The sequence below is a fragment of the Notolepis coatsorum genome, assembly GCF_963971535.1.
Source record: "Notolepis coatsorum genome assembly, chromosome: 1".
In the NCBI taxonomy this organism is placed as follows: domain Eukaryota; kingdom Metazoa; phylum Chordata; class Actinopteri; order Aulopiformes; family Paralepididae; genus Notolepis; species Notolepis coatsorum.
In genome coordinates, this window is record NC_140165.1 from 26,260,019 (window position 1) to 26,285,984 (window position 25,966).

At 45.0% G+C, this 25,966-nt stretch overlaps 2 protein-coding genes across 3 annotated transcripts in view; one reads left to right on the top strand and one right to left on the bottom strand.

Moving 5' to 3' along the window:
• Positions 1–532: 532 nt before the first annotated feature.
• LOC311232344 (tubulin alpha chain-like) lies at positions 533–4,995 on the top strand (the record flags this gene model as incomplete). Of its 2 annotated transcripts, XM_084319110.1 has the most annotated exons (4): positions 533–656; positions 2,001–2,223; positions 3,498–3,646; positions 3,836–4,995. In XM_084319110.1, 4 exons carry the CDS (start codon positions 654–656, stop codon positions 4,811–4,813), a joined length of 1,353 nt encoding a protein of 450 aa, XP_084175236.1. In that variant the 3' UTR covers positions 4,814–4,995. The 2 variants fall into 2 exon arrangements, with proteins under 2 accessions (XP_084175236.1, XP_084175235.1); XM_084319109.1 differs by lacking the exon at positions 533–656 and having other exon boundaries at positions 1,995–2,223.
• Positions 4,996–23,339: 18,344 nt separating this feature from the next.
• ptprnb (protein tyrosine phosphatase receptor type Nb) overlaps positions 23,340–25,966 on the bottom strand; it is a gene marked incomplete at both ends in the record, with an annotated part of 74,876 nt that continues 72,249 nt past the window's right edge. Inside the window, 3 exons of the mRNA XM_084313433.1 lie at positions 23,340–23,411; positions 24,529–24,602; positions 25,287–25,351. Of these exons, the coding sequence (XP_084169559.1) occupies positions 23,340–23,411; positions 24,529–24,602; positions 25,287–25,351 (211 nt within the window). The remainder of the gene's footprint in view (positions 23,412–24,528; positions 24,603–25,286; positions 25,352–25,966) is intronic.

Consider the following 25,966-nt stretch of genomic DNA (forward strand, 5'->3'; position numbering starts at 1 on the left):
GCAGTGCAATGGGAATTAGTCTACAAGAATGTCAGTTGATGGTATTTCCATTAAGTGTACATGAAAGTACCCTTTTCATGAGCTGTGAATAGGCTATACTTTGTGTATAGTCAGTAAGAGTCTAGTTCGTGTAAATTGACTACTGTATGCTACTTCTCTGGCTGTGAGTCCAGCTGCATTTATTTATGGTTGGAGGTGGGAAGTTCTCTGACCTACGTCCATTCAAGCTACAAAGCCAGAAAAACATGGATGCTCACACTAAACTTTTTGGGTCATTTTTCTTACAATTTGTCTTGCATGAACTATAACTCACAAAGATCGTTTACTACAACGGCATATGGTAAAATATTTACAAGTGTAATCTTAAAAGGGCTAATGTTGCCATGTTGAAATGACGTAGGCTTGTGGCTATCTAGCAGAAAGTAGGAATTTACGACCTCCGAGTTATAATCGAATGCTGCATTACACTCTGCAGTGCTGCTGAGGGCGGGGCCATCCCATTTTTTGTGCCAACAGTCACTCCCGCCAACAGATGACAGCTTCCTGCTCCCAGCCCCTGTCTGGATATAAACCCCGCCTTGACCGTTCTCCCTCATTATACAGCCTTCATCCACCGAATCCTCAACGTCGGCAAGAAGGAATAATCAGACAAAATGGTGAGTATTAGTCTACGCAGCTCAATTTATGAACTCGCATTTTTCTGAAATAACCTACAGTTAATTCGTCACCCCTGGCAGCGCGTGCGGATAAATGACACAGCTTACGTTTATTGACATGTCATTGTTAAGATATCAAATGGTCATGTACGTAATCTAATTTGAGGAGTTTCATTAAAAAGTATGTATTTTAAGCAGTTTCAATGATACTCGGCCATTACCGGGCACATTCGATAGTGATGGAGGAGTACAGAGCTGCATGTGGGACCGATGCCAAAAAACTGGTGCAATATAACCTATTTATACCGAACACTTTAATTGGGATGGATTTAAATTGTAGTTTGAAAACGAACTGATTTTTATTTTTTTTTTAAACATACAATAATCCTTTAAATGCTGACGACCTGTGTTAAGAGAAGGGGAGATTTGATTCCTCTTTGGTCTGTAAAATGGAGGGAAAGCTGTAACCGGAGAATTGACAGGTTTGAAAAGTCATCTCGAGCCGCAAAGCGCCATCTGACATTCATCTCCTCCGTATGTTTTACACAAAGCGCGCGGGCGTGGCGGCGGCGGCAGGGCGTGGCCAGAGGGGCGTGGCCTCCGTCTGCACTGTGGACCCCCCCCTCTAACGCACGCGGGGATTTACTGATCTGCGGAGTAGGGTCCAGCTGCAGCCAATAGTATGCAGCTGCAGCGCCGGAGAAGGGCACCGCCACCTCCGAGCTGCTGGCTGCCACAGGCTTGCCCAGTGAGGGGATACTCCGGCGCTGCAGCTGGACCCTATTGGATCTGCGGGTTGCTGTGGTTATATATTCACCGGCGTCCATTTTGCCGTTATGTCATGCTCAGGATGGGATTCCCGAGAACAGGATGGAGAGGAATCTCATCCTGAGTGAGCGTGACATGACGGCAAAATGGACGCCATGTGAAAAATGGTCCATTCGGGAGGAGCTTTTGGTCTGCAGTGTTAAACGAAACGTCCCATGTGACTGCATTATCTTCAGCTGCCCAAAGCCTCACAACTAGCACACATTATACCTGGCCGTTGATGGTAGCCTACAGAATTTAAAGTTTGATGTGAAAATGCCCATGTTGGGCAATTAAGATAAAATGAAGTGACATTACTATGAAGCAAGACAGTAGGCAACATTGCAGGGTGTTTCCATGTCGACTGGGTGCACAAGAGATGAGGGTGCAAGCTATGCTTCTCAGAATCCTGATATTGAATGATCTAGATGCAGCAGAATGGATGTAAACAAAAAATAATAATGGCACAGGTGCTCAAAAGTTGTAAATGTTATTACAAAGGAAAATATGACATAACGTCTCTTTCTCTGAATGCAGCGTGAGTGTATTTCCATGCACGTCGGCCAGGCCGGAACCCAGATGGGCAATGCCTGTTGGGAGCTCTACTGCCTGGAGCACGGCATCCAGCCGGATGGACAGATGCCAAGTGACAAGACAATCGGAGGGGGAGACGACTCCTTCAACACATTCTTCAGCGAGACGGGAGCCGGCAAACACGTTCCCAGAGCCGTCTTTGTGGACTTGGAGCCAACTGTTATAGGTAAACACAACGTTGAATGCATTTTAAAGAGACCAGAGTCGTAGGTAATGACATGACTCTCCTATAGGGCCGAAACAACACTTTATTTTTTATTTTTTTAAATGATTGATATTGCAATATATCCACATCACAAAGACTAATAGGGATTCCATATAGTACATTATATATAAATTACAATAATGTCCATATATAAATAAATTAAAGAACCTTCCTACTGTACTTAAGTTCGGCACTGCTAGACGAACAATACCACACACAAAAAAAGATGTCTTTGTAAGTTCTATATCTACATCCCCTGAAGCAATCCCAGTAGGATTGTATTATAGTTGATGCCATTAGCTTAGAGTCCCGTGGTTGGACCCCTGACAGAAATCCAAGCGAGCTGCGAAGCTTCAGACTGGCAACAAATGGGAGTCACAAGACTTAAGTGTTAATCCACACATAACCCGCAGGCATATGTTTAACTACTGTATTGATCCTAAGGGCTTGTGTCCATAGCCGACGTTTTATCAGTTGTCAGCTCCTTTCTGTCATTCATTTCTATGCTGGAGAAGCGTCAGGCGCGCTCCTCTTCCCAGCGCCTCACGTTTTATGAGCTCTGGGCGGCAGCGTTTTTGGCGGAGCGCTCCCAGCTCATGAAGTTGAAACTAGTTAAACTTTTTTGGAAAGGAGCGCGCTCATCAATGTAACTCATCGAGGAAGGGGCGGAGCCGCGGCTGGCGTGAGCTCTGGGGAGACCCAGAAAAACGCTTGGAGCTTTTTTTTCTTTTTTCAAAGCGGTCCGCCTTGAAAAAAAGGCTTTGAGTGGACACATAGCCTAAGACCACCTCTCCTTTTTATAAAGGGAAGAAAGTCATTGCCTATGCATCTGTGCGTTGTGTTGGATCTAGTCTTTATTTGTTGTTGCTTGCCGGACCATTTTCTGTTGTGGATGGTTAGGACTTTTAGCCTGTGTGTTATGGTGTGGATTAACACCCTTTGTCTTGTGACTTTGTTTGCCGTCTGTCTGAACCTTCCCAGTTAGATCAGAACTGGCCACTGCTCATGGCAGTGAATCAACTAAGCTACAGCAAGTGTTTCTTACCGCCTAATGTCCAAATAAAGAATATCTCATTTAAGTTGTACTTGGTGTGTTTCTCAAAAGATGTGCTTAAATATATTTAAATTATTCTTTTGCTTACCAAGGTAGTATAACGGTTTACTAGAGTACAAATGTAAAAATAATTATTTTTGACCTATGGTTTAACGGATTGTTTTTATTGTTAAATCTACAGATGAGGTACGTTCAGGAATCTACCGCCAGCTGTTCCACCCTGAGCAGCTGATCACAGGGAAGGAAGATGCAGCCAACAACTACGCCCGTGGTCACTACACCATCGGCAAGGAAATCATTGACCTGGTTCTAGACAGGACTCGTAAACTGGTAAGCTCCGACCCCATAAGAGTTGCCCTGTCACTGTGCCAATCGTGTCTGTCACACTGAAAATAGTCTACACTACAATCACAAGACTATTGTTTATATATTTTGTGCTGTAGTCATTAAGTGTTTCTGATTTTAGATGTTCTTGCAGATCCACCAGAGCATTATGTAATAGTGTTCTTGTTATTTCAGGCTGACCAGTGCACTGGTCTCCAAGGTTTCCTCATATTCCACTCCTTCGGGGGAGGAACTGGCTCTGGCTTCACCTCTCTGCTCATGGAGCGTCTCTCTGTCGACTACGGAAAGAAGTCCAAGCTGGAGTTTGCTGTTTACCCCGCCCCTCAAGTGTCTACAGCCGTGGTGGAGCCCTACAACTCCATCCTGACCACCCACACCACCCTGGAGCACTCGGACTGCGCCTTCATGGTGGACAATGAGGCCATCTACGACATCTGCCGCAGGAACCTGGATATCGACCGTCCGAGCTACACCAACCTCAACAGGCTGATTGGCCAGATTGTCTCGTCCATCACCGCCTCCCTGCGCTTCGACGGTGCCTTGAATGTGGACCTGACGGAGTTCCAGACCAACTTGGTGCCCTACCCACGTATCCACTTTCCCCTGGCCACCTATGCCCCAGTTATCTCAGCTGAGAAGGCCTACCATGAGCAACTCTCCGTTGCCGACATCACCAACGCCTGCTTCGAGCCTGCCAATCAGATGGTGAAATGTGATCCTCGTCACGGAAAGTACATGGCTTGCTGTCTCCTGTACCGTGGCGACGTTGTGCCCAAAGACGTCAACTCGGCCATCGCCACCATCAAGACCAAGCGCACCATCCAGTTTGTGGACTGGTGTCCCACAGGCTTCAAGGTGGGCATCAACTACCAGCCTCCGACCGTGGTTCCTGGAGGAGACCTGGCCAAGGTCCAGAGGGCTGTGTGCATGCTGAGCAACACCACGGCCATCGCCGAGGCCTGGGCACGTCTCGACCACAAGTTTGACCTGATGTACGCCAAGAGGGCCTTCGTCCACTGGTATGTTGGTGAGGGCATGGAGGAGGGAGAGTTCTCTGAGGCCAGAGAGGACATGGCTGCCCTGGAGAAGGATTATGAAGAGGTGGGAACCGACAGCGTGGGGGATGATGATGAAGAAGGCGAAGAGTACTAGAAGGTCAAGGGGAAAACTACTCCAGCTTGCACTCATTCGTTATGAGCCACCAATCCCTGATATCATGGCTTCAAGTTCAGAGGGAAAGAGGAAATGGACAGGCTCAATCATTCCTAAGTTAGCACATTCCACTCACTCACCGAAAAATAGAAAACCTTTTCAATAAAATTGAATAAAATCTTTTGGCTTGTGTTTTATTTTAGCAGAAGATGGTAATGAAATCTGATCAACTTTTTTTTTTTTTTTAGAATTTTTATTCTGAACAAAAGCATAATTTGGGAAGCTACATAATTATTATGGTTTAAACTTTAAATAACTAGTTCTAAATACCTACCGGGTGGCCTATGCTTGGTTTTTTTTTGCTTTTGAGGGTAATTGAGCTGGATTATTTTATTACATTTCTGTATATGGATACTTTTTTTAATCGATGTTGCTGAGGCAACACTAACGTGTCCTGACCTAAAGGACCAAACCAGTCTTAGACATTTCTGTTACAACTCATTCTTTACTTTATACTTTTTCTGCTTATTCACTACTGCTATTGGCTTTTGTATCTGAAAATGTGTCTAAACACTACATTTGACAAATGCTACTAACATCTTGTGTGTCACCTGTGAATAGTTTTGCAATTGTGATGTAATGCATTGAGAATGAATTCCTCCACTGCCACAATAGAGCAAGATTTCAGGGAGTATGAACCTTTCAGGAAAATAAATGTACCTCAGTTGTTGCCGTGGTAATTTAGTCTGATGTGACTCATGGGTTTCCAGATCCAATGACGTGGTAACTCGGCATTAAGTAACTGCTGCATTGTCCCTCTGTCCTTTGTGTTTTCCTTAAAGGAACATGCCAACATTTTAGGAAATTAGCTTGGGTCTCATTCTCCAACGGACTTACGACAAGAAATTTGCTCTCACGGGCCATTTGAGACATCTTAAGTTAGGACCGGTTGTGGGATTCCCCAACCGTCCCTAAGCTTGGATTCGGCTGTGCCTGAGCAGGATTTACAGGAGCACACTTAACTTGGCAGACTGGTGTGCTCTGTGTTCTTAATGTCTTTATTTGGGAGGAATCGAATTAATAATTAAAATAGATATATGACAATATTTGTAGGATAAAAAATTATGCATTTTATGTCAGAAAATAAATAATATGTATTCACCTGATCACAGGGCAGCTGGAATTAACCATATATGAACCAGCAATTTTGGACAAATGTATAATTACTTAATTACTCAGATACTCAAACACAATTATGCAATTATTGTGAAATGATTGAAAGTAATTAACGAATCTCATTTTGATCAGTCGCAAAGTGCTTCCGCCACCATTTTTACACTGCTGCATCCAATAGTATATAGCTGCAGAGCCGCAGAGTGGCGCTCTCAGGACCAGCGAGCACGAGCGGCGCTCTCAGGGCCGGCGCCACCCACCCAATGGCTGAATTGGAGTATTGCACTGTGCGCTACAAACAGGCCAGAGGACTGAACAAACTACTTTGAAGTGGTTATGCTTTGTTTTGGCCCTCTTTCAAAGTGGGTTATGCTTAGAGTTATGGTTAGGGCTGCGGCTATGGAAAAAAAATCACGCCTCACAGCAGGGCCGTCAGAGCGCCGCTCTGCGGCTCTGCAGCTGCATGCTTCTCGCTGCATCGCTTCAGTTGCATTTAATGAGCTGGACAGGTGTGTCTAAACTTGACTTTTTGCGATTTCATTTGCAAATGACCTAGACGGGGACGCGTGTAGCTTATTCCCAGCGGAAGAGTACGTCGCGTGCTTCCGTGTTTTCTCTGATTGGCCATGTGACCACGGCAGCGCGAGAGAGCTGCAGCGCGGAAATAGGCTGTCTATTGCCTCGCGCTGCAGCGCGGAAATAGGCTGTCTATTGCCATTCTCTAAGACAAACTCTAACCTTAACCAGCTCCTTAACAGCGCCTAAACTTAACCCTTCTAACCATAACCAACTCCGAAACAATGCCTAACCTTAACCTTAACCATGCCTAACCTTAACCTTAACCATAACCAACTCCGAAAGAATATTGCCATTCTCTAAGACAAACTCTAACCTTAACCAGCTCCTTAACAGCGCCTAAACTTAACCCTTCTAACCTTAACCAACTCCGAAACTATACAAACTATACATTTCATTGTATACCTGTATGCCGTGACAATTAAAACTCTTGACTTGACTTGACTTGAAACAATGCCTAACCTTAACCTTAATGCCTAAACTTAACCGGCGAAAGAATGCACATTAAACGGACCGCAGGACCGCAGCGCTGCCAGGTGAGCTAAGCGTCAAATGAAAATCTTCGGGGATTACGGCTACATAATGCCGCAAGCTCTACGGCTGCCGCGGGGCGTGTCGCAGCCAATCAGGGAAAACGCGGAAGCACTCGGGTGTACTCTTCCTCTGGGAATAAGCAATAAGCGACGGGGACGCGCGTTCATGTTTCAGAATGGTGACATTCCTCATCGCTGGTATCCCAGCTGTGATCGTTTGAGCCATTTAAGACATCTTGCCCACGTGAACTTGTCGTAGTTTCTGTCTCAGTCGGTTCCAAGATGGTTGCCCTAAGAGAAGTCTTTGGAAAATGTTGGAGAATGAGACCTGTTGTCTTCTCCAGAGAGACTATAAGATAGATACCAGTTTCCTCTCTGTGTGTTCAGTAGAAGGCTATCTGGCTGCATGTTAGCCTAGCTTAGGACAATGAATGGAAGCGGACAGTGAAGGGTAGCCTTCAGTTGGACAATGCCTAGGCTACCCATCACTGTCTACTTCCATTCATTGTGGGCTAACGTGCATCCAGATAGCACTGTATCTTATTGTCTCTGGAGAAGACGATAAGCTAATTTCCCAAATGTTGGCGTGTTCTTTTATTCTGCTTATTTCTTGTCTCAGAGTAGAGCATCTGTGAAACTCTTGGCTTGATCATTTGGGGTGGGGGAAAGAATTAAGGCAGAATTCAATGATTGAATATAGTTTTATACCAAATAAAAGCCTCTTAATGCTTTGACCATAGATGAGAAGAATATCAGTTTGTTTATGGGGGCTTTAGGTTAGGAGCCATGTGGGCCTGTTTGCTGTATATGCCAGACTTTGTGTGCGCACGTGTAATCCTGGTCAGAACAACACGGCAGACTACAATATATTTGCATTTGTTAGCCATCTAAACTATCAATGTGAAAGAGTCAGTCACAGCCATGCTGATTTGGCTAAATGACATCCAGCCGTTTTCGTTTGAAACAACTTTTAGTCAGGGAAGTGCCATGATTTCACCATAGAGTCCCGTTGTACTTCTTTTTGCGCAGCAGCTGCGCAGGTAGTGGGCAACTTATAGTCACGTGACTCCATTGCTATTGCTGATTGGCTCGAACACGGTATGTTTTGTAAACAGTGAACCGGTCTATAGCTCATGCTGTGATATTCCACAGGACCCTCATGTCGGGAAACATGAGACAAATCTTATAGCATGGATACGCCCAAAGGTCAGTGAATACCACGACCACAGCACCAGAGGGAGCTCCACAAATCATGTTAAACCCAGATTCGGCTCAAACAAGGGACTAAACACGTTTCGCAATTATGCCACATCAATGTGGAACGCCCTACCCACAGCTGTAAAGGAATGTGAATCACTACCCACTTTCAAAACCACTCTCAAAGAGCACCTACGGGAGACTGCAATTCGAAACTGGCCCCTGTAAATGTACTAACCCAACCCCCTCCAATGTACAGTAAATGTCCTATTAAACCCAATAATACACAAGACCCTCTTCTTGGGACCAAGTAAGGTTTCGTCGATAATCCAATGTACAGTTACCCCCCAACCCGCCTACCCAACCCCACCCCACCCACCTAGGTGGGCTTCCCACTCTCCAAGACATTTACAACAAGCATTGCAGGAGTAAGGCTAAGAGAATAATCAAAGACTCTAGTCACCCTAACAACTGCCTCTCTGAACTGCTGCGGTCAGGCAAGCGATACCGGAGTCTCATGGTCAGTACAGAGAGACTCAGAAGGAGCTTCTATCCCCAGACCATCAGGATGCTCAATGACAATAACACTATGTAACAAACCATCAAATACACTCACAGCACACACACATCCACACGTACACACTCACTTTAAATAAACAACTCACTGTAGCACCCACTTTAGACACTTTAACACACTTTATATTTATTGGTAAAGAGATTTGGGACCCTCTCGAAAACGAGATACTGTATCTCAATGTGGTTTTCCCAATAAAGAATTTCAATATTTGCACTACAACTAATACCTCATTGCACCTTACCCTAAGTTGTACCTCATCCCATTTCTGCGTTGTACTGTATATTGTATTGTAACTAAGTTACAAATTTTTTCTACTCTGTATTGTATATATGTATATTGAACACTTTTTGTAACTGAGGGGTACAATTCCCTGACTGTATTGTTAAGTATGGTATTATTAAACCACTACCTCTTGTACTTTAACTTCTGGCCATCCAGTACATGATATAGATATGATGAACACTTTCCCACCTGATGAAACGAAGTCCACACAAATGTACAAATCGAATATTTAATATAGCAAAAGGTATATACAACGTTCACTTGTTTACACTTATGATTTGAAATGCACTTGTATGGCAAATTAGTATTCGTAGGTAAATCAACATTGAATGTCCAATCTCTGGTTACGCAGGGAGTAAGTATACAACCTGGTTCTTTAGGAAACTATAGCGATGGTACTTAAATGATTATAGCTGGATACACTAAGGGGGGGGGGGGGTCCCGCTGGTTGTAAGACAGTAGGAGGGGGGGGTTAGAGAAGCCGCTGGCGGTATCCCATCTGGCCGACGATTTCTTGGGAGAATTCAAAGTCTTGAACACGGTGCCCACAGAACCTCGGTCCGCAGACGAATACAGCTGGACCCTCTGGTGGACGGTAGCTGCCGGTCCACAACGGAGAGACGTGAGGCGACCTCACTGGTGTAGAGCGCCGTCTCACCTGGAGTCCTCTCCGGGGGGTAGTTCCAACACTCCGCAGTGTTGGCCGTTATCCATGGAATAATCAAAGCACCCAAAGCATAATCCAAGCCGTGGAAGGCTCGCCGTCGTCCGGGTAGAGTAATCCAATGTACAGGTCCAGTCGCCCTGGCCCGGAGCTCCTCGGATGCAAGCACCACTAGTGGTCTGCCCAGCCTGGTTAAGACTCCAGATAACGTCAGGAACGATGGGGGGACTGATAACTTTATAACTCTAACCGAACGATGCACCATACATAAATAGACTATTATTAGCTTAATAGAATACGTCCAACTCGACGGTATAGTGCCAAACTATGACAATTCAACTATTAATCCACACGATATCTCAATGCCTATTCTGAGGCCAAGTAGGCCTTACTGCACCACACGTGCGTCGTGGGTGAGGCTTCGCGTCTGTTACTCGGTTGGAGGGTAAAGAACTAATGGACTAAAAGAAAGTTCTACTTTACTTGCGCCATATATATATGCGCTATGAACAAATAGTACCATTCGTATTTCGCCAGACGTATTCCTACGCGGAACCGGGCTTGCCACGACATGTTGGGCGGCACGATTGAACTTGAACCTAGGGGTATGGCTGCTGGCGCCAGGTTCTCATCCAATGGTAGAATGAAACTATTATGGGCTGTTTAGTAGACTAAAGGGATATTCAGTGCATATTGTACAAGGAATATACAGGGGATATCAAACGATATACAAATACTATTTAAATATATATATATAAATAAATATATATATTCGGTTTAATCTGATCCTTCACAACAGCCGCCCCCTAATTAGTCCCACCTAATTAGCTAAGCAGAGACAGATTAACCGCACTGTCTACCACTCAAGGTCCGCTGTAAGGGTCAGTCAACTCACAAAGTCATGGGGTCATGGTCATCATCGATAGTATCTGGGAGTCGGGGCAGTTCTATTAGCCTCGCCACGGGTCGTGTGTAAGTTCGCCCTTGGACGAGTACTTCAGCTGCTCGGACCTTGCCATCGGCACCGGTGATCACTTTGCTTACGCGGCCAGCCGGCCACATAGCTCTGGGTAGTGACTGGTCGATAATCATGACGACTGTTCCTTCTGTCAAATTGTCTCTCTCTTTTACCCACTTCTGGCGGGTCTGTAGAGACGGTAGGTAGTGGAGTAGGAAGCTGCTCCAAAACTTGTCAGCTAGTACTTGACTGTACCTCCACATTCTTCGGCCGTTCGCTTCTTCAGGCCTGTACATTGTCTGGGGTAGCGCGGGGTCCAGCCGCCCCATCAAGAGTGTGTTGGGGGTGACTGGGTCGACATCTGCTACATCATTGGAGACGTAACCGAGGGGCTTTGAGTTCAATACTCCCTCGATCTCCGTGAGGACTGTCATTAGGACTTCCTCCGCCACAGTCTGGGCCCCAAGCACGGCGTACAGGGCTGTCTTTATAGAACGTACTTCTCGTTCCCAGGTTCCACCGAAGTGGGGTGCGTTCGGGGGATTAAACTCGAAGTCAATCTGGGATGGAGCGAGGTGGGTCTTAAGTTCTGGGCCCATAGCTTGGAAGCTCTCTCTCAGCTCTCTTTCTCCGCCTTTGAAGTTTGTCCCGTGATCAGACAACAATGTAGACGGTTTTCCTTTCCGTGATGTGAATCTTCGGAAGGCCATAAGGAATGAGTCTGTGCTCATGGTCGGAAGGAGCTCGATATGTATCGCTCTGGTGGTCATGCATTTGAATACAATACCCCACCGCTTCTCGGTTCCTCTTCCTCTCTTTATATACAACGGGCCAAAACAGTCCATGCCTGTGGAGTGGAATGGCTTGTCGCCGAGTCGGAGGCGACAGGGGGGTAAGTCAGCCATCCGTGGTATGCTGGGCTGCGCGCGCCACTTTCGGCAGTCTAGACAGGTTCGCTGGAAGCGTCGCACCGCTTCTCTTCCTTGAAGTATCCAATAGCGACGTCTGATCTCCGCGAAGACTCTCTCTGCTCCTGCGTGGTGTACATCCTCGTCGTATTTCTTTATGATCAGCTCTGTGACCTTGTGTCGGCTGTTCAAGACTATCGGGTACTTGATGTCATCCGGTAGATCGGGGGCTCTTCGCAGGCGACCACCCACTCTGATGAGATTATGGGCGTCACTCTCGGGTGCCAGGTGGAGCAGTCTGCTGTCTGATGGGACGGGCTTTCCTCCCTGTAGACAGTCTAGCTCATCGGGGAACGAGTCTCTCTGGGCTCGTTGTAGTAGAAGAAGTTCTGCTTCTTCGTAGTCAGCTGCTGACATGTCAGTGGTGGACTGAATCTCTGGGTGGTGCCACAGGAATGTCTTTTGCTGCGCACTCTCTAGGGTAATGCAGTCATCTATGTTGGGGTCTGTGGAGGCGACTGTGCTCAGTCCACAGAACATAGGTTTCTTGTTCTCAGCCTCCTCGTTACTTGCTTCCCGTGGGGTGGGCGTAGGCCACTCTCCTTCCGGGAGCTTGAGGAATTCTGGTCCGTCACTGTAGATGTTGCGATGGGTGAGGTCATCCAGAGACATTCCCCGGGTGATGACGTCAGCTGGGTTGTGTTTGGTGTCCACATACCGCCAGCTCGCTGCTTCTGTTAACTCTTGAATCTCTGTGACTCTGACTCCCACGAAGACTTTGTATCTGCATGAATCAGACTTGATCCATGTGAGTACTGTCGTGGAATCTGACCACAAGATTGTTCTGTGCACCGGAATGGTGAGTTCACGTTGGATTAACGTGGCTAGATGCGCTCCTGCTAGGGCTGCGCAGAGCTCTAGACGCGGGATAGATTGTTGCTTTCGTGGGGCTATTCTTGAGCGAGCCAGGATGAAAGCAGTGTGTATCTTTCCTCCCTTCTCTTGGGCACGCAAGTAGGCCACCGATCCATAGGCTACTTCGGAGGCGTCGCTGAAGACGTGTAGATCAGTCTTGCATGTCTCTGGCCTCACTGTGGATGGGAAGTAGCTGCGGCGTATATTGACGCCTGGGAGTGAGCGGAGTTCCGTCTCCCACTCTCTCCATGTGGAGGCAAGGTGTGCGGGTATTGGGTCGTCCCAGCCCTGGTCCTTGTCCCATAGTGCTCGTACAATCCTCTTTGCCCTGGTGGTGTAAGGTAGAATACATCCCAACGGGTCATATTGTCTGGCGAGTGTTCTGTACACACTCCGTCTGGTGGTCGGTGTCGCAATGTATGACGCCGTGGATGGCTGATACATCGGCGAGCGTTGGGGGAGAGGCCTCCTAGGCGAGTCTCCTCTTGCGCCTCTCTGTGGGCTGGTACCGACAGGGTACCATGGCCCGCTGGTCCAGGTGCTATTCCTCGGGGCTGGTCGTGCGTCGTGCTCACCCGTGAATAGAGTCGGGGGTCTGTAGCGCAGCGCCGCGGGGGTATAGCCTGGGCTGTACTGGACCTCCTGGTCCGGTGGAGTACTGTGCTGTCGTCGGGCTTGGTTCTCCTCCTCTCCCTCTTCTTCCTCTATCAGGTCTTCCAGATCCTGTAATCGTTTATTTAGCTTCTCCGCAGTGTATGCCGCTCCTTCCTTGTAGCTGGGTCTCGCTTGGACCGGTCTGGGAAGGGGGTCTGCGGGGGGTATAGGCTTGGTCTGTTGATCAAGTTCAGGGTCGCTTGCTCGGTTAGGAGACGCTGCCCTTGACTGTTGTCTCGACGAGTTCCTTGAACCCCTGGCGGAGGGAGAGGGTGTTGCCCTGGGGATCATCAGCCGCTTCATTAGCCGCGCCCGTAACTTGTCGCGCTCGGCTTGTAGTCTGTCGCGCTCGGCTTGGCGCTGGATGAGATCGATGTTGCGCTCTGCTTCTCTTTGGGCACCGTCAGCGGCGCGCTGGGCTTCGGCGGCGGCGCGCTCTGCTTCTCTTTGGGCATAGTCAGCGGCGCGCTGGGCTTCGGCGGCGGCGCGCTCTGCTTGTCTTTGGGCACCGGCAGCGGCACGCTGGGTGTCTGCTCGGTCTCTTGCCATATTCCCTTCCGTCTGAAGGCGTCTCATCTCCAGGCGTGTGCGCTCTTCTTCGCTCCGTTGCTGCGCTTGGAGTCGATCGCGCTCGCCCTGAAGTCGGTCGCGTTCGGTAGAGGCTGTCAGGCTGACGAGGAACGCCTGTTGTAGCATCCTCTCCGCTTCGCTGGGGGAAGGCGGTTGTGGAGGTGAGCCGCTCCTGTGTGAGCCGCTCCTGGGTGTACTCGTTGGGGAGTCCTGGAGCTCTATTTCCTCGGCGCTCTCCTCCTCTTCTTCCGTGCAGAGTTCTCTCTCTGTAGGGTTGTCTTCCTCCCGGGGCTGGTCGGGGACTACTTCTTCGGTAGTGGCGGGGGGTAAAGGCATGTCAGCTCCCTCCTGGTCCCCACCGTGAGCTTGGTCAGTTACATTAGAACCTACTAGGGCCTCTGTGGTCGGGGAAACCTGGTCGTTAAGGTCAGACATAATTTTACTTTCTACTTTTACCGCGTTTACCGTTTGTCGAAGGCTAGGTAGTTGACTGACAGCGTAAGCCTCTAAGTACTGAGGTGTCTGTCGTCTGCGCCGCGGGCGTTCTAGGTTAGGAGGACCGTTTCGTGGAGTGTTCATCATAGGCCATTTTAATATTAATAACACTATATTAATATTACACTAGTTACCCTCCGGCTCGAAGGACCAATTGTAACTGAGGGGTACAATTCCCTGACTGTATTGTTAAGTATGGTATTATTAAACCACTACCTCTTGTACTTTAACTTCTGGCCATCCAGTACATGATATAGATATGATGAACACTTTCCCACCTGATGAAACGAAGTCCACACAAATGTACAAATCGAATATTTAATATAGCAAAAGGTATATACAACGTTCACTTGTTTACACTTATGATTTGAAATGCACTTGTATGGCAAATTAGTATTCGTAGGTAAATCAACATTGAATGTCCAATCTCTGGTTACGCAGGGAGTAAGTATACAACCTGGTTCTTTAGGAAACTATAGCGATGGTACTTAAATGATTATAGCTGGATACACTAAGGGGGGGGGGGGGTCCCGCTGGTTGTAAGACAGTAGGAGGGGGGGGTTAGAGAAGCCGCTGGCGGTATCCCATCTGGCCGACGATTTCTTGGGAGAATTCAAAGTCTTGAACACGGTGCCCACAGAACCTCGGTCCGCAGACGAATACAGCTGGACCCTCTGGTGGACGGTAGCTGCCGGTCCACAACGGAGAGACGTGAGGCGACCTCACTGGTGTAGAGCGCCGTCTCACCTGGAGTCCTCTCCGGGGGGTAGTTCCAACACTCCGCAGTGTTGGCCGTTATCCATGGAATAATCAAAGCACCCAAAGCATAATCCAAGCCGTGGAAGGCTCGCCGTCGTCCGGGTAGAGTAATCCAATGTACAGGTCCAGTCGCCCTGGCCCGGAGCTCCTCGGATGCAAGCACCACTAGTGGTCTGCCCAGCCTGGTTAAGACTCCAGATAACGTCAGGAACGATGGGGGGACTGATAACTTTATAACTCTAACCGAACGATGCACCATACATAAATAGACTATTATTAGCTTAATAGAATACGTCCAACTCGACGGTATAGTGCCAAACTATGACAATTCAACTATTAATCCACACGATATCTCAATGCCTATTCTGAGGCCAAGTAGGCCTTACTGCACCACACGTGCGTCGTGGGTGAGGCTTCGCGTCTGTTACTCGGTTGGAGGGTAAAGAACTAATGGACTAAAAGAAAGTTCTACTTTACTTGCGCCATATATATATGCGCTATGAACAAATAGTACCATTCGTATTTCGCCAGACGTATTCCTACGCGGAACCGGGCTTGCCACGACATGTTGGGCGGCACGATTGAACTTGAACCTAGGGGTATGGCTGCTGGCGCCAGGTTCTCATCCAATGGTAGAATGAAACTATTATGGGCTGTTTAGTAGACTAAAGGGATATTCAGTGCATATTGTACAAGGAATATACAGGGGATATCAAACGATATACAAATACTATTTAAATATATATATATAAATAAATATATATATTCGGTTTAATCTGATCCTTCACAACACTTTTGTTTACACTTGTTTACGTACTTTTGACTTTCTATTTTATACTTTATCTATTTTTTATCTAGCACACTCTCAGGAGCAAAACAGAAAAAAGCATTTCATATAAAAGTATTCTGTATTTTTGTATGACAACTAAAAAAGAAACTTTAGTCATTTAGCTGACACTTTTATTCAAAGTGACTTACGAGTTCTGTATGACAAGTCAGCAACTCTTTCAGCTGAGTAACAATGATCATCAAACTGTTGAAACTTGGGGTACTGCAGTGTTGAGTGCATGGTAGTAGAGACATTATAGTAGGAAGATTATTTAGAGGAAGAGTGCATGATAGAAGACAGTAAGAAGGTTAGGTTTTAAAACAAAAATAATTTCAGATATTGATTGAAGATGTGTGTTTTTAGTCGACGGTGAAAGATTGGTCGTGTTTCGGCTCCTAACTGTGGTGGGAAGTTAAGTTTCACTATTGTGGAGCAAGGACCGAGAATAGGCGGCTTCTCTTTGATGTGTTCAGTGCTCAGTCATGTGTTTGATGTGAAGTTCAGTATGTAAACATGAGCTTGTTTGGCTGACAGTCCAGAAGGATCACGTTCAGTGCTAAGACTCCCAAGATGTAGCACTGAACGGCACAGGAAGTCCTTCATTCCGACAGCCATCAGACTTTACAATGCATCACTGTGCCTCACTGCATCACTGAGCACAGGGTGACAGTTACCATCTTCCTGGACTTACTTTTAAAACAACATTGTTCAATATTACACTTACTGTAGATATCTGTATATTTTTACTGTATATTTTATATTAGAATGTATATACATAACATAGGAAATGTAAATCCCGGACCGTATTTTATTCTTAGGCTTATTTTATTCTTAGGCTTATTTTGTATTCTTATTCGTGACTAATTGTTTTGTCTACCTAAATGTTTACTGTGAGCGATTTGTAGTGCCAAATTTCCCTCGGGATGATTAAAGTATTTCTATTCTATTCTAGCTACTCTTATGAAACCAGAAACCATGCATGGATGTAAGACTCACACCAGTCTTTTTGACATGTGGGGTCCAAGTAATGTTTGCCTCGCTACAAAAATCAAGGCTCCCTTTTTAAAAATGTATATATATTTTTTCCTAATATTTTACCGTTACTGAAAATGTTTAGCTGATTATTTTCTGCAGATTCACCACTGCCATTGGGTTCTATACATCTGAACCCATGAAAGTCACCACATCTGACTAAAACACCCTGCTAACATCTGAGGTACATTTACTTTCCTGAAAGGTTTTAGTTCCCCCCCCCTGAAAAGGTGCTCTATTGCGCCTTTTAATACAGCATCTGAAAGGGATCGAGGAATTCCTTCCTGTGTATATACAATGGGTCAATGGCAACACTCTTTAGAAAACAAGTGACACATGAGATGTTAGCAGCATTTTAGTCGGATGTGGTGACTTTCTTCAGTTTATGTGGTGTTTAAGACACATTTTCAGATACACTGGAAGCCAATGGCAGCAGAAAATAACTACCAAATGGTAAAGGATTTTGAAAAAATGATGGCACCTTTATTTCTTTGTGTCGAGGCAAGAATGACTGGTCTCGTCCTTGAAACTTGTGATGTCATGTCTGGAGCTGCTCCACTGACAAGAAATGGGAGACTGACTTTGTGGACCTGGGAGTTTTTTGTGGACCTGAGAGTTTTTATACTAAACATGTGAGCTGTGGTGTTCCACAAGGAAGCATACTAGGACCACTACTGTTCCTAATTTATGCAAATGACATGTCGTCAGCTTGTGACTGCAACTTGTTCCTGTTCGCGGACAACTCAGCCCTGCTGGTCTCTGACAAGAACAAGTTACAGGTTGAAAAAACCCTCAGCTCGGAACTAGGCAAAATCTGCACCTGGCTCGCTGATAATAAACTATCATTACACCTGGGTAAAACAGAGTCCATTCTCTTCAAATAACAAATTAAGCAAGACCGACGGCTTCTCAGTTACAGTGGGTGACAATATTGTCACAAGGAAAGATGAAATACCTGGGTTCCATCCTAGAGGCAAATCTTTCCTGTGACAAAATGGCATCCAATGTAATAAAAAAAGTCAACCAGCAAACTCGATTCTTGTACCGGATCTCCTCTCTGGTAAACAAGAACACCCTGAAGACTCTAGCAGGAGCACTCATTCAAGGGTACTACGACTATGCTTGCACCTCATGGTACCAAAATGCCTCAAAGGCGCTAAAAACAAAATTACAAACATCACAAAACAAACTGGTCAGACTACTGCTTGACCTTACTCCTAGAACCCACCTCACCCCTGCCCACTTTGACAACCCAGGATGGCTTAGAGTAGACGACAGAGTACAGCAACTTGCAATGGGCCTGGTCTACAAGATACACTACACGACTAAGTAGTGTGTCAAAATACTTCCCAAAGGTCAGTGATGCATTGTGCACAAGCTCATTGCAAACCTCTGTGGGGGAGGGCATTGTATTTGAATGAATGAATGAATGAAAACTTTATTTAACAGATTGCAGAATGGGTACAATACAGTACGGCTCAATACATACAATTGTTAAGGGGATGCAGACCTGAGAAAGACGTTTGTCTTGTTTCCATCAGGGTCCCCCATTTTCAATTCATATAGACATATATGACATACATGACATACAGATAGTCAGTACTGCTACATCTATACATTTATGACATACCAGATTTGCAAATACAGTACTGTTTGTGATACAGAAGGAGTCAAGAAAAGGGAGTATATACATTTGACGTAGAAACTGTACATTGGAGGTTGGGTGGGGGGGGTTGGGTACATTGGGATATTGACAACCATACTGGGTAATTTACATTGGAGGTGGTTGGGGGGGGGGGGGGGGGCATACTGTATAAACAAGTAACACTGTACATTGAGGGGGGGGGGGAGGAGACACTGTACAAACAAACACAATTGTACATTGAACTATTGACAAAACCATACTAGGTAAATGACTGTACATTGGAGGGGGTTGGAATGATTGGGTTAGGATATTTACAGGGGCCAGTGTTGAATTGCAGTCTCCCGTAGGTGTCCCTTGAGAGAGGTTTTGAAAGTGGGTAGTGATCCACATTCCTTTACAGCTTTGGGTAGGGCGTTCCACATTGATGTGGCATAATTGCGAAACGTGTTTAGTCCCTTATTTGAGCCGAATCTGGGTTTGACATGATTTGTGGAGCTCCCTCTGGTGTTGTGATCGTGGTATTCACTGACCTTTGGGAAGTATTTTGACATGTACATGGGTACCTTGGTCGTGTAGTGTATCTTGTAGACCAGGCCCATTGCAAGTTGTTGTACTCTGTCGTCTACTCTAAGCCATCCTAGGTTGTCGAAGTGGGCAGGGGTGAGGTGGGTTCTAGGAGTAAGGTCAAGCAGTAGTCTGACCAGTTTGTTTTGAGATGTTTGTAATTTTGTTTTTAGCGCCTTTGAGGTGCTTTGGTACCATGAGGTGCAAGCATAGTCGTAGTACCCCTGAATGAGTGCTCCTGCCAGAGTCTTCAGGGTGTTCTTGTTTACCAGAGAGGAGATCCGGTACAAGAATCGAGTTCGTTGGTTGACTTTTTTTATTACATTGGATGCCATTTTGTCACAGGAGAGATTAGCCTCTAGGATGGACCCCAGGTAGGTAATTTCATCTTTCCTTGTGACAATATTGTCACCCACTGTAACTGAGAAGCCGTCGGTCTTGCTGAGTTTGTTATTTGAACCGAAGAGAATGGACTCTGTTTTGCCCATGTGTAATGATAGTTTGTTATCAGCGAGCCATATGCAGATTCTGCCTAGTTCCGAGCTGAGGGTTTTTTCAACCTGTAACTTGTTCTTGTCAGAGACCAGCAGGGCTGAGTCGTCCGCAAACAGGAACAAGTTGCAGTCACAAGCTGACGACATGTCATTTGCATAAATTAGGAACAGTAGCGGTCCTAGTATGCTTCCTTGTGGAACACCACAGCTCACTGTGAGGGGGGGGGATAGGGTACCGTTTACCTCCACCATCTGTTCCCTCCCCTCAAGGTAGGATTGCATCCAGCTCACTGATAGACTATCAAAACCAATTGCTTTTAGCTTGTCAATCAGAATGGAGTGATTGACCGTGTCAAAGGCCTTTTGTAGGTCCAGCATGACCATGCCGCAGTATTTGCCTGCGTCCACCTCTTGTTTGATGTGGTCATTCAAATAGAGAAGGCATGTGTCAGTGGAGTGGGATGTTCTGAAGCCAGATTGGAATTCGTAGATTAGATTTTTTTCCGCTAGGTACTTTTCGACCTGTTCGTAGACTATTTTTTCCATGACTTTCGAGATGGAGGTGAGAATAGAAACAGGGCGGTAGTTGCCTGGGTCTAATTTGCTGCCCTTTTTGTGCAGAGGGGTCACCCTCGCAATTTTGAAGTCCTTGGGGACGTGTCCCTGTTTTATGGAGAGGTTTATTATGTGTGTGATGATTGGTGTGATGGCGGCTGCTGAGTCTCTGAGGAATTTGGAGGGGATGTTGTCATGGCCAGTGGCCTTGTTAGGTTGGAGGGCGCTCAGTTTATTGAGTACCTCATCTGTTGTTACCGTTTCCAGCTTGAAGTCGTCCTTGCGGACCCCTAGGTTTTTGTAGAAAGCTACTATGTGTTCTACCCCATAAAGCCCTGAGTGGGAGGGTAGTTTGTTTACCAGTGTTGTGGCTATGTTTGTGAAGAAAATGTTTAAGTAATTGGCTACATCCAGCTTGTCTGTGATGAGCGTGTTGTCAGTTTTTATGTTTATGTTTGAGAATCTGGTTTTAAGTTTTTTACTGCATCCTAGTTGATTATTGAGTAATTTCCAAAGTTCACGTGGTTTGTTTTTGTTTTCCTCAGTTTTGTCATTGACACATTTGCCTGTGTAAAACTCAGAAATGCATCTCTCAACATTCTAAAATAAGAAAAAACACAACATAATGATTTGTATTACTTTCATCGGCAAGAAACATCATTGTATGGTGTCTGGATGCGACCATGACAGAGGGAAGAGAAAGATGCTGGAACAGCAAAAATGGCTTTGATTATACCTCAGATGGAGTCACAGAGACTACACATCCAAGCTGAACTAGGTTGTCGTTCTTTACATGTCAAGTGACGCAACAGATGTTGTAGCTCTGCCCCAGAGACACAGAGAACATTGGCAACAACCGCAGGTGTCACACTATATAACAACTTTGCATATATATAGAGATACGGTTGAAAATCAGCAAAGTGGTCCTTTAACCCTTTCACTACCACACTACAGAAGGTTAAATCTTTTTACTTTACATACTGCTTTTTGATTGTGAAGTAGAGGAATAGACTTTGTTAGACTTTGTTGTAAGTATTTGGTTGCAAGCCTGCAACATCAGCACCGCAGTACTCACACAACCCTTTATTGCCTATCAAACATTCCTGCTCTTAAAGTCGTAATCAATATCACTGAGTTGCCAACCAACCAATGTATCAGATTCAAAATACAAAACTGCAAGTAACAATTTACTCAGCAGGCAGGGAAATACTTTTGGAATGGATCTGTTGTGAACGAGATAATAAAAGTGCCTCAAATGATTACATGTATAGAGAAACATGAACTGACATTTGACCTAGTAAATGAGAATAAAACGTACAGAGACACAGAAGGCACACTGAGTGATTGCAACACTTAAACACAAAAAGAGTTATTTAATCTCTCACGGTTACAAAATATTTAGTATTTTTTTTCTCTTTCTTCTTCATAGAATAGCATTTTTTATAGATTTTTTCGGACTTGCTTGAGGTATACAGTACAACAATAATTCAGTAAATCTGAATGGCACACGAGAGAAGGAATAGACTCCAAATGTTTGTATTTTCGGCGTGTGTTAGTAAAATGAGAAGAGGGAGGGTTAATCAGATCTGAAAATGACCTCACACCCATTTAAAGGAACCAAAATAAAAAGCTGATTTATTAATATGCCCATAATCTTACACATATCCCCAAACTATAAACTATCTAGTACAAATTCAATTGGTTTGAGAGTTAAAGGGGCACTTCACGAAAAAGCAATGCTGATTTCCTTTGCACAGAATCTCACACACATCCAAAAACTCTAAAACTCTTGTTTAGTTTGACAGTTATTGAGAGTAAATTAGTCTGGATATGGCCACCAGTGATGTCATTGGGGACATTGAATCATTGTGTGGTGTTAATTATAGCTAAATTAAATTGCTATTTTTTCATCTACATCATTTCACTGAGCTGTAATTAATACAACACAAGGATTCAATGTCCCAGATGACATCACTGGTGGCCATATTCAAAGTCATTCACTCTCAATAAACTAAATTAATATGTACAAAACTGTTGAGACATTTTAAATGTGTGTGAGATTACGTGCAAAATAAATCGGCATTGTTTATTTCTTGTGAAAGTGCCCCTTTAATGACTTAAAGAGTTGGGATTTGTGATGTCATTATGATGTCACACTATTCCAGAAAGTATTAAATACTCCATTTCAAGTATAAAATGCTTGAAAAGATGAAAGTCACTGTCATAATGTCACATAGTCCAACTCTTCAGCACAGTGACGCTCAAACCAATAATAATTTGTACCAGAGCAGTTTCTAGTCCTGCGATCAGCGTTATATTTTGGTCCAGGGTTCCTTTAGCCCACCATCATTCGTCACTTCCCAACATGACTGAGTGCTGCACAAAGATATCCAAACAAAACAAGTAATTTAACCCTGCTTCAAGTCTTACACTCATGTTCTTCTGCAAATCTCCCAGTGGCGGTGAGACAAATTCACTTGACGTGTTTTATTAGTTACAAATGATGTATCTCAAACGCCCTTTTCTTGATCCTCCAAATCACAGCTGTTGCTCATCCGCAAGGGAACAGTTGTGATTGGAGGATCAAGAGAAGAGGGCGGAGCTCGAGAGAGAGGTCAATTCAGCCTGTTTGTAGAGTTTTTTCTGAGAATGAGAAATGTTCGGATGTTCTGACAATGTTTTGTTAGGACTCGACACAAGATTAAATGACTTGTTCAAAAGGAGATTTCTGAAGAGATCACACTGTCTCTCAAAGGGTTCATTGAAATCAGGGTTGATGTCTTCCTTTTTCACTAAACTCGACCAAGTACGTCTCTACTTTACATCAGTACCGGGCTGAAAATGAAGGTGGCAGAAGGTCCTTTTTTGTGTGACATCATCAATGTTATGAAGAGTTTCAAGGCATCATCCAATGGCGCAAGGAGAAGTATGAGGTCATTCACCATCGACGTGATCATCGTAAAGAGAGAGAGAGAGAGAGAGAGAGAGAGAAGGCAAGGTAAGACACGGTCGATGATTCGAGAAGATTACAATTCCAAGTGCAACGGGACGGACGGGCGGTCGGTCGGCTGGTCGGTCGGTGGGTGCGTTGGGAGTAGGGCGAGGTACTGGCAGGCAGGCAGGCAGGCAGGCATGGGTCATCAGCTTCACTGGGGCAAGGCCTTCAGGATGGCATTGACTTCCTCCGCGACGGCTGTCAGGGCAAACTCAAACTGATCCTGGAAGATAACCCAAGTCAAACATTTGTGTGCATTTTTCTGAAAGTATATTCTTTAATACAATCTTTACTATTTCGGTAAGCAAAAGTAACCAAAAATATACTATACTTTTGATATATTTATCACTAAGTACAACTTAAGTGGTTTCAATTTAACGCAACATTAGTATACTTTTGAATACTTAAAAACGTAAGTTTACTCACAGAAAATATACTTAAGTATTCTTTATTTTTTTCTTTAATTGGGAATGTGTTTAACATCACATGCCATTATTGCCAACGTTTTTGAAATAAGATAACTTGCCAGTACATAGAGTATAATATACATTTAATCAGCATTAATTCAGGTGTGGTGAACATAGTTTAGCTCATGAAACCGAGCTGTGCTGATTCAAGATTCAAGAGGTTTATTTATCACATACATACCAGGGCATACAGTTAAATGTGGTTGGCCATACCCGCTTCGATTGTGCAAGAATGCAATAGTAAATAAAATAAGTAGAAGATGATAAAGTAGACATAAAAAGACATGATAGAATAGACATGTAATAAATCCTGAGATAAATGCAATACAGTGTTGAGCACTGTGTCCTATGTACACTACTATACAATATACAGTTTTACTCTGTCCATATGCTATACTTGCTAGTACTAACTATACTATACAATAATCACAACAAGTTCTTTCCTTAAAGTGACCTTCTTTTCCCCCTTCCTTTAATTAAAGTGTCCTTTTCTTACGTGTTTAAAGTGACCTGTGGTACGTTTGTGTGTGAGCGAGTGCAGAATGTGTGTTGTGTGTGTGTATGTGTGTGCTCATGTGTGCTTGTGTGTGATCATCATAGTTATGAAACGGAGGTGTGCTGGACATAGTTTAACTCATTCAACAGAAGTGTGCTGAACATAGTTTAGCCCATGGAACTTGGGTTGGAACTCAGAAGTACTGATTTGTATTTGAAGCATGGAAAATTATTATTTTACGCTATATCTGCAAATTTCATAAAATTACCCTGGAGGCAAAGTCTGTCCTCAAAATGTTTCCTAAATCCCAAATGATGGCCATTTGGGCTAAACGGAACCAAAATACAATGTATTTAATCTACTATATGGAGACTTACCTTGGTGCGCACCATTCCTGGTCGTTGGTCCCGGACATGCTCCAGTGTAGCAGCGATGTCGATCTCCTTCACACCTGGAGAAGGGAATGGATTTTCTTTTACTTTAGGTGGCATGAAATACTTGTAGCGTAATCAATGCATAAGTGAACAATTTAGCACTCCTATAGCAATTACGCACACACACACACACACACACACACACACACACACACACACACACACACACACACACACACACACACACACACACACACACACACACACACACACACACACACACACACACACACACACACACACACACACACACACACACATGCAGTCAGTCAGTCACACATGTACAAACACACACACACACACACACACACACACACACATATAGTCAGACACACATGTACAAACAAACACACATGTACACACACACACACACACACACACACACACACACACACACACACACACACACACACACACACACACACACACACACATGCAGTCAAACACACATGTACACACACATAGACATGCAGTCAGACACACATGTACAAACACACACACACCCACTAGTCTCACCCACACACCCACACACACACTAGCCTCACACACCCACACTAGCCTCACACACACCCACACACACTAGCCTCACACTGACTAGCCTCACACACACCCACACACACACACACACACACACACCTACACACACACACACACACACACACACACACACACACACACACACACACTCACACTAGCCTCACCTTTAGCCATGCGGTTCAGAACCATGTCAATCAGGATATAGGTTCCAGTCCGGCCAGTGCCATCACTGTGGGAAAGACACAGACTCTTAGAAAACATCCAAAGTCAGAAATGTGTATTTGTTGCATATATCTGTTCATAACGTTTTCAATCAATCAATCAATCAAACCTAGGTCACAAACTGTTAGATCTAATCTCTCAGGATGACACGAATATCAGACGGACACTAATAATAATAATTCATTACATTTATATAGCGCTTTTCTAGACACTCAAAGCGCTCTCCACAATGTAGGGTGGAAATTGCCTCCTTCACCACCACTGGGTAGCACCCAACATGGGCTATGCAGGCTCAATGGCTGCCATACACTGGCACCAGCCACACATCACAATGGCTGAACGGCTCAGGAGACAGGGATTGATATCAGCCAATTAAGGGGAAGGTAGGTGGCCTTGATGAACGTCGGGGAACCCCTTACTCTTTGCGTTAGGCGTGCTGGGTTCTTTAATTAACGACCGAGATTCAGTCAGGGCCTCGGTTTAGACAGAGTCTCATCCGAAGGAGGTAGTGCAAGATGTATTGAGCCGTACTGTATTGTACCCATTCTGCAATCTGTTAAATAAAGTTTTCATTCATTCATTCATTCATGCAGCTTTGGCTCTGCATATAATTCATGATGCA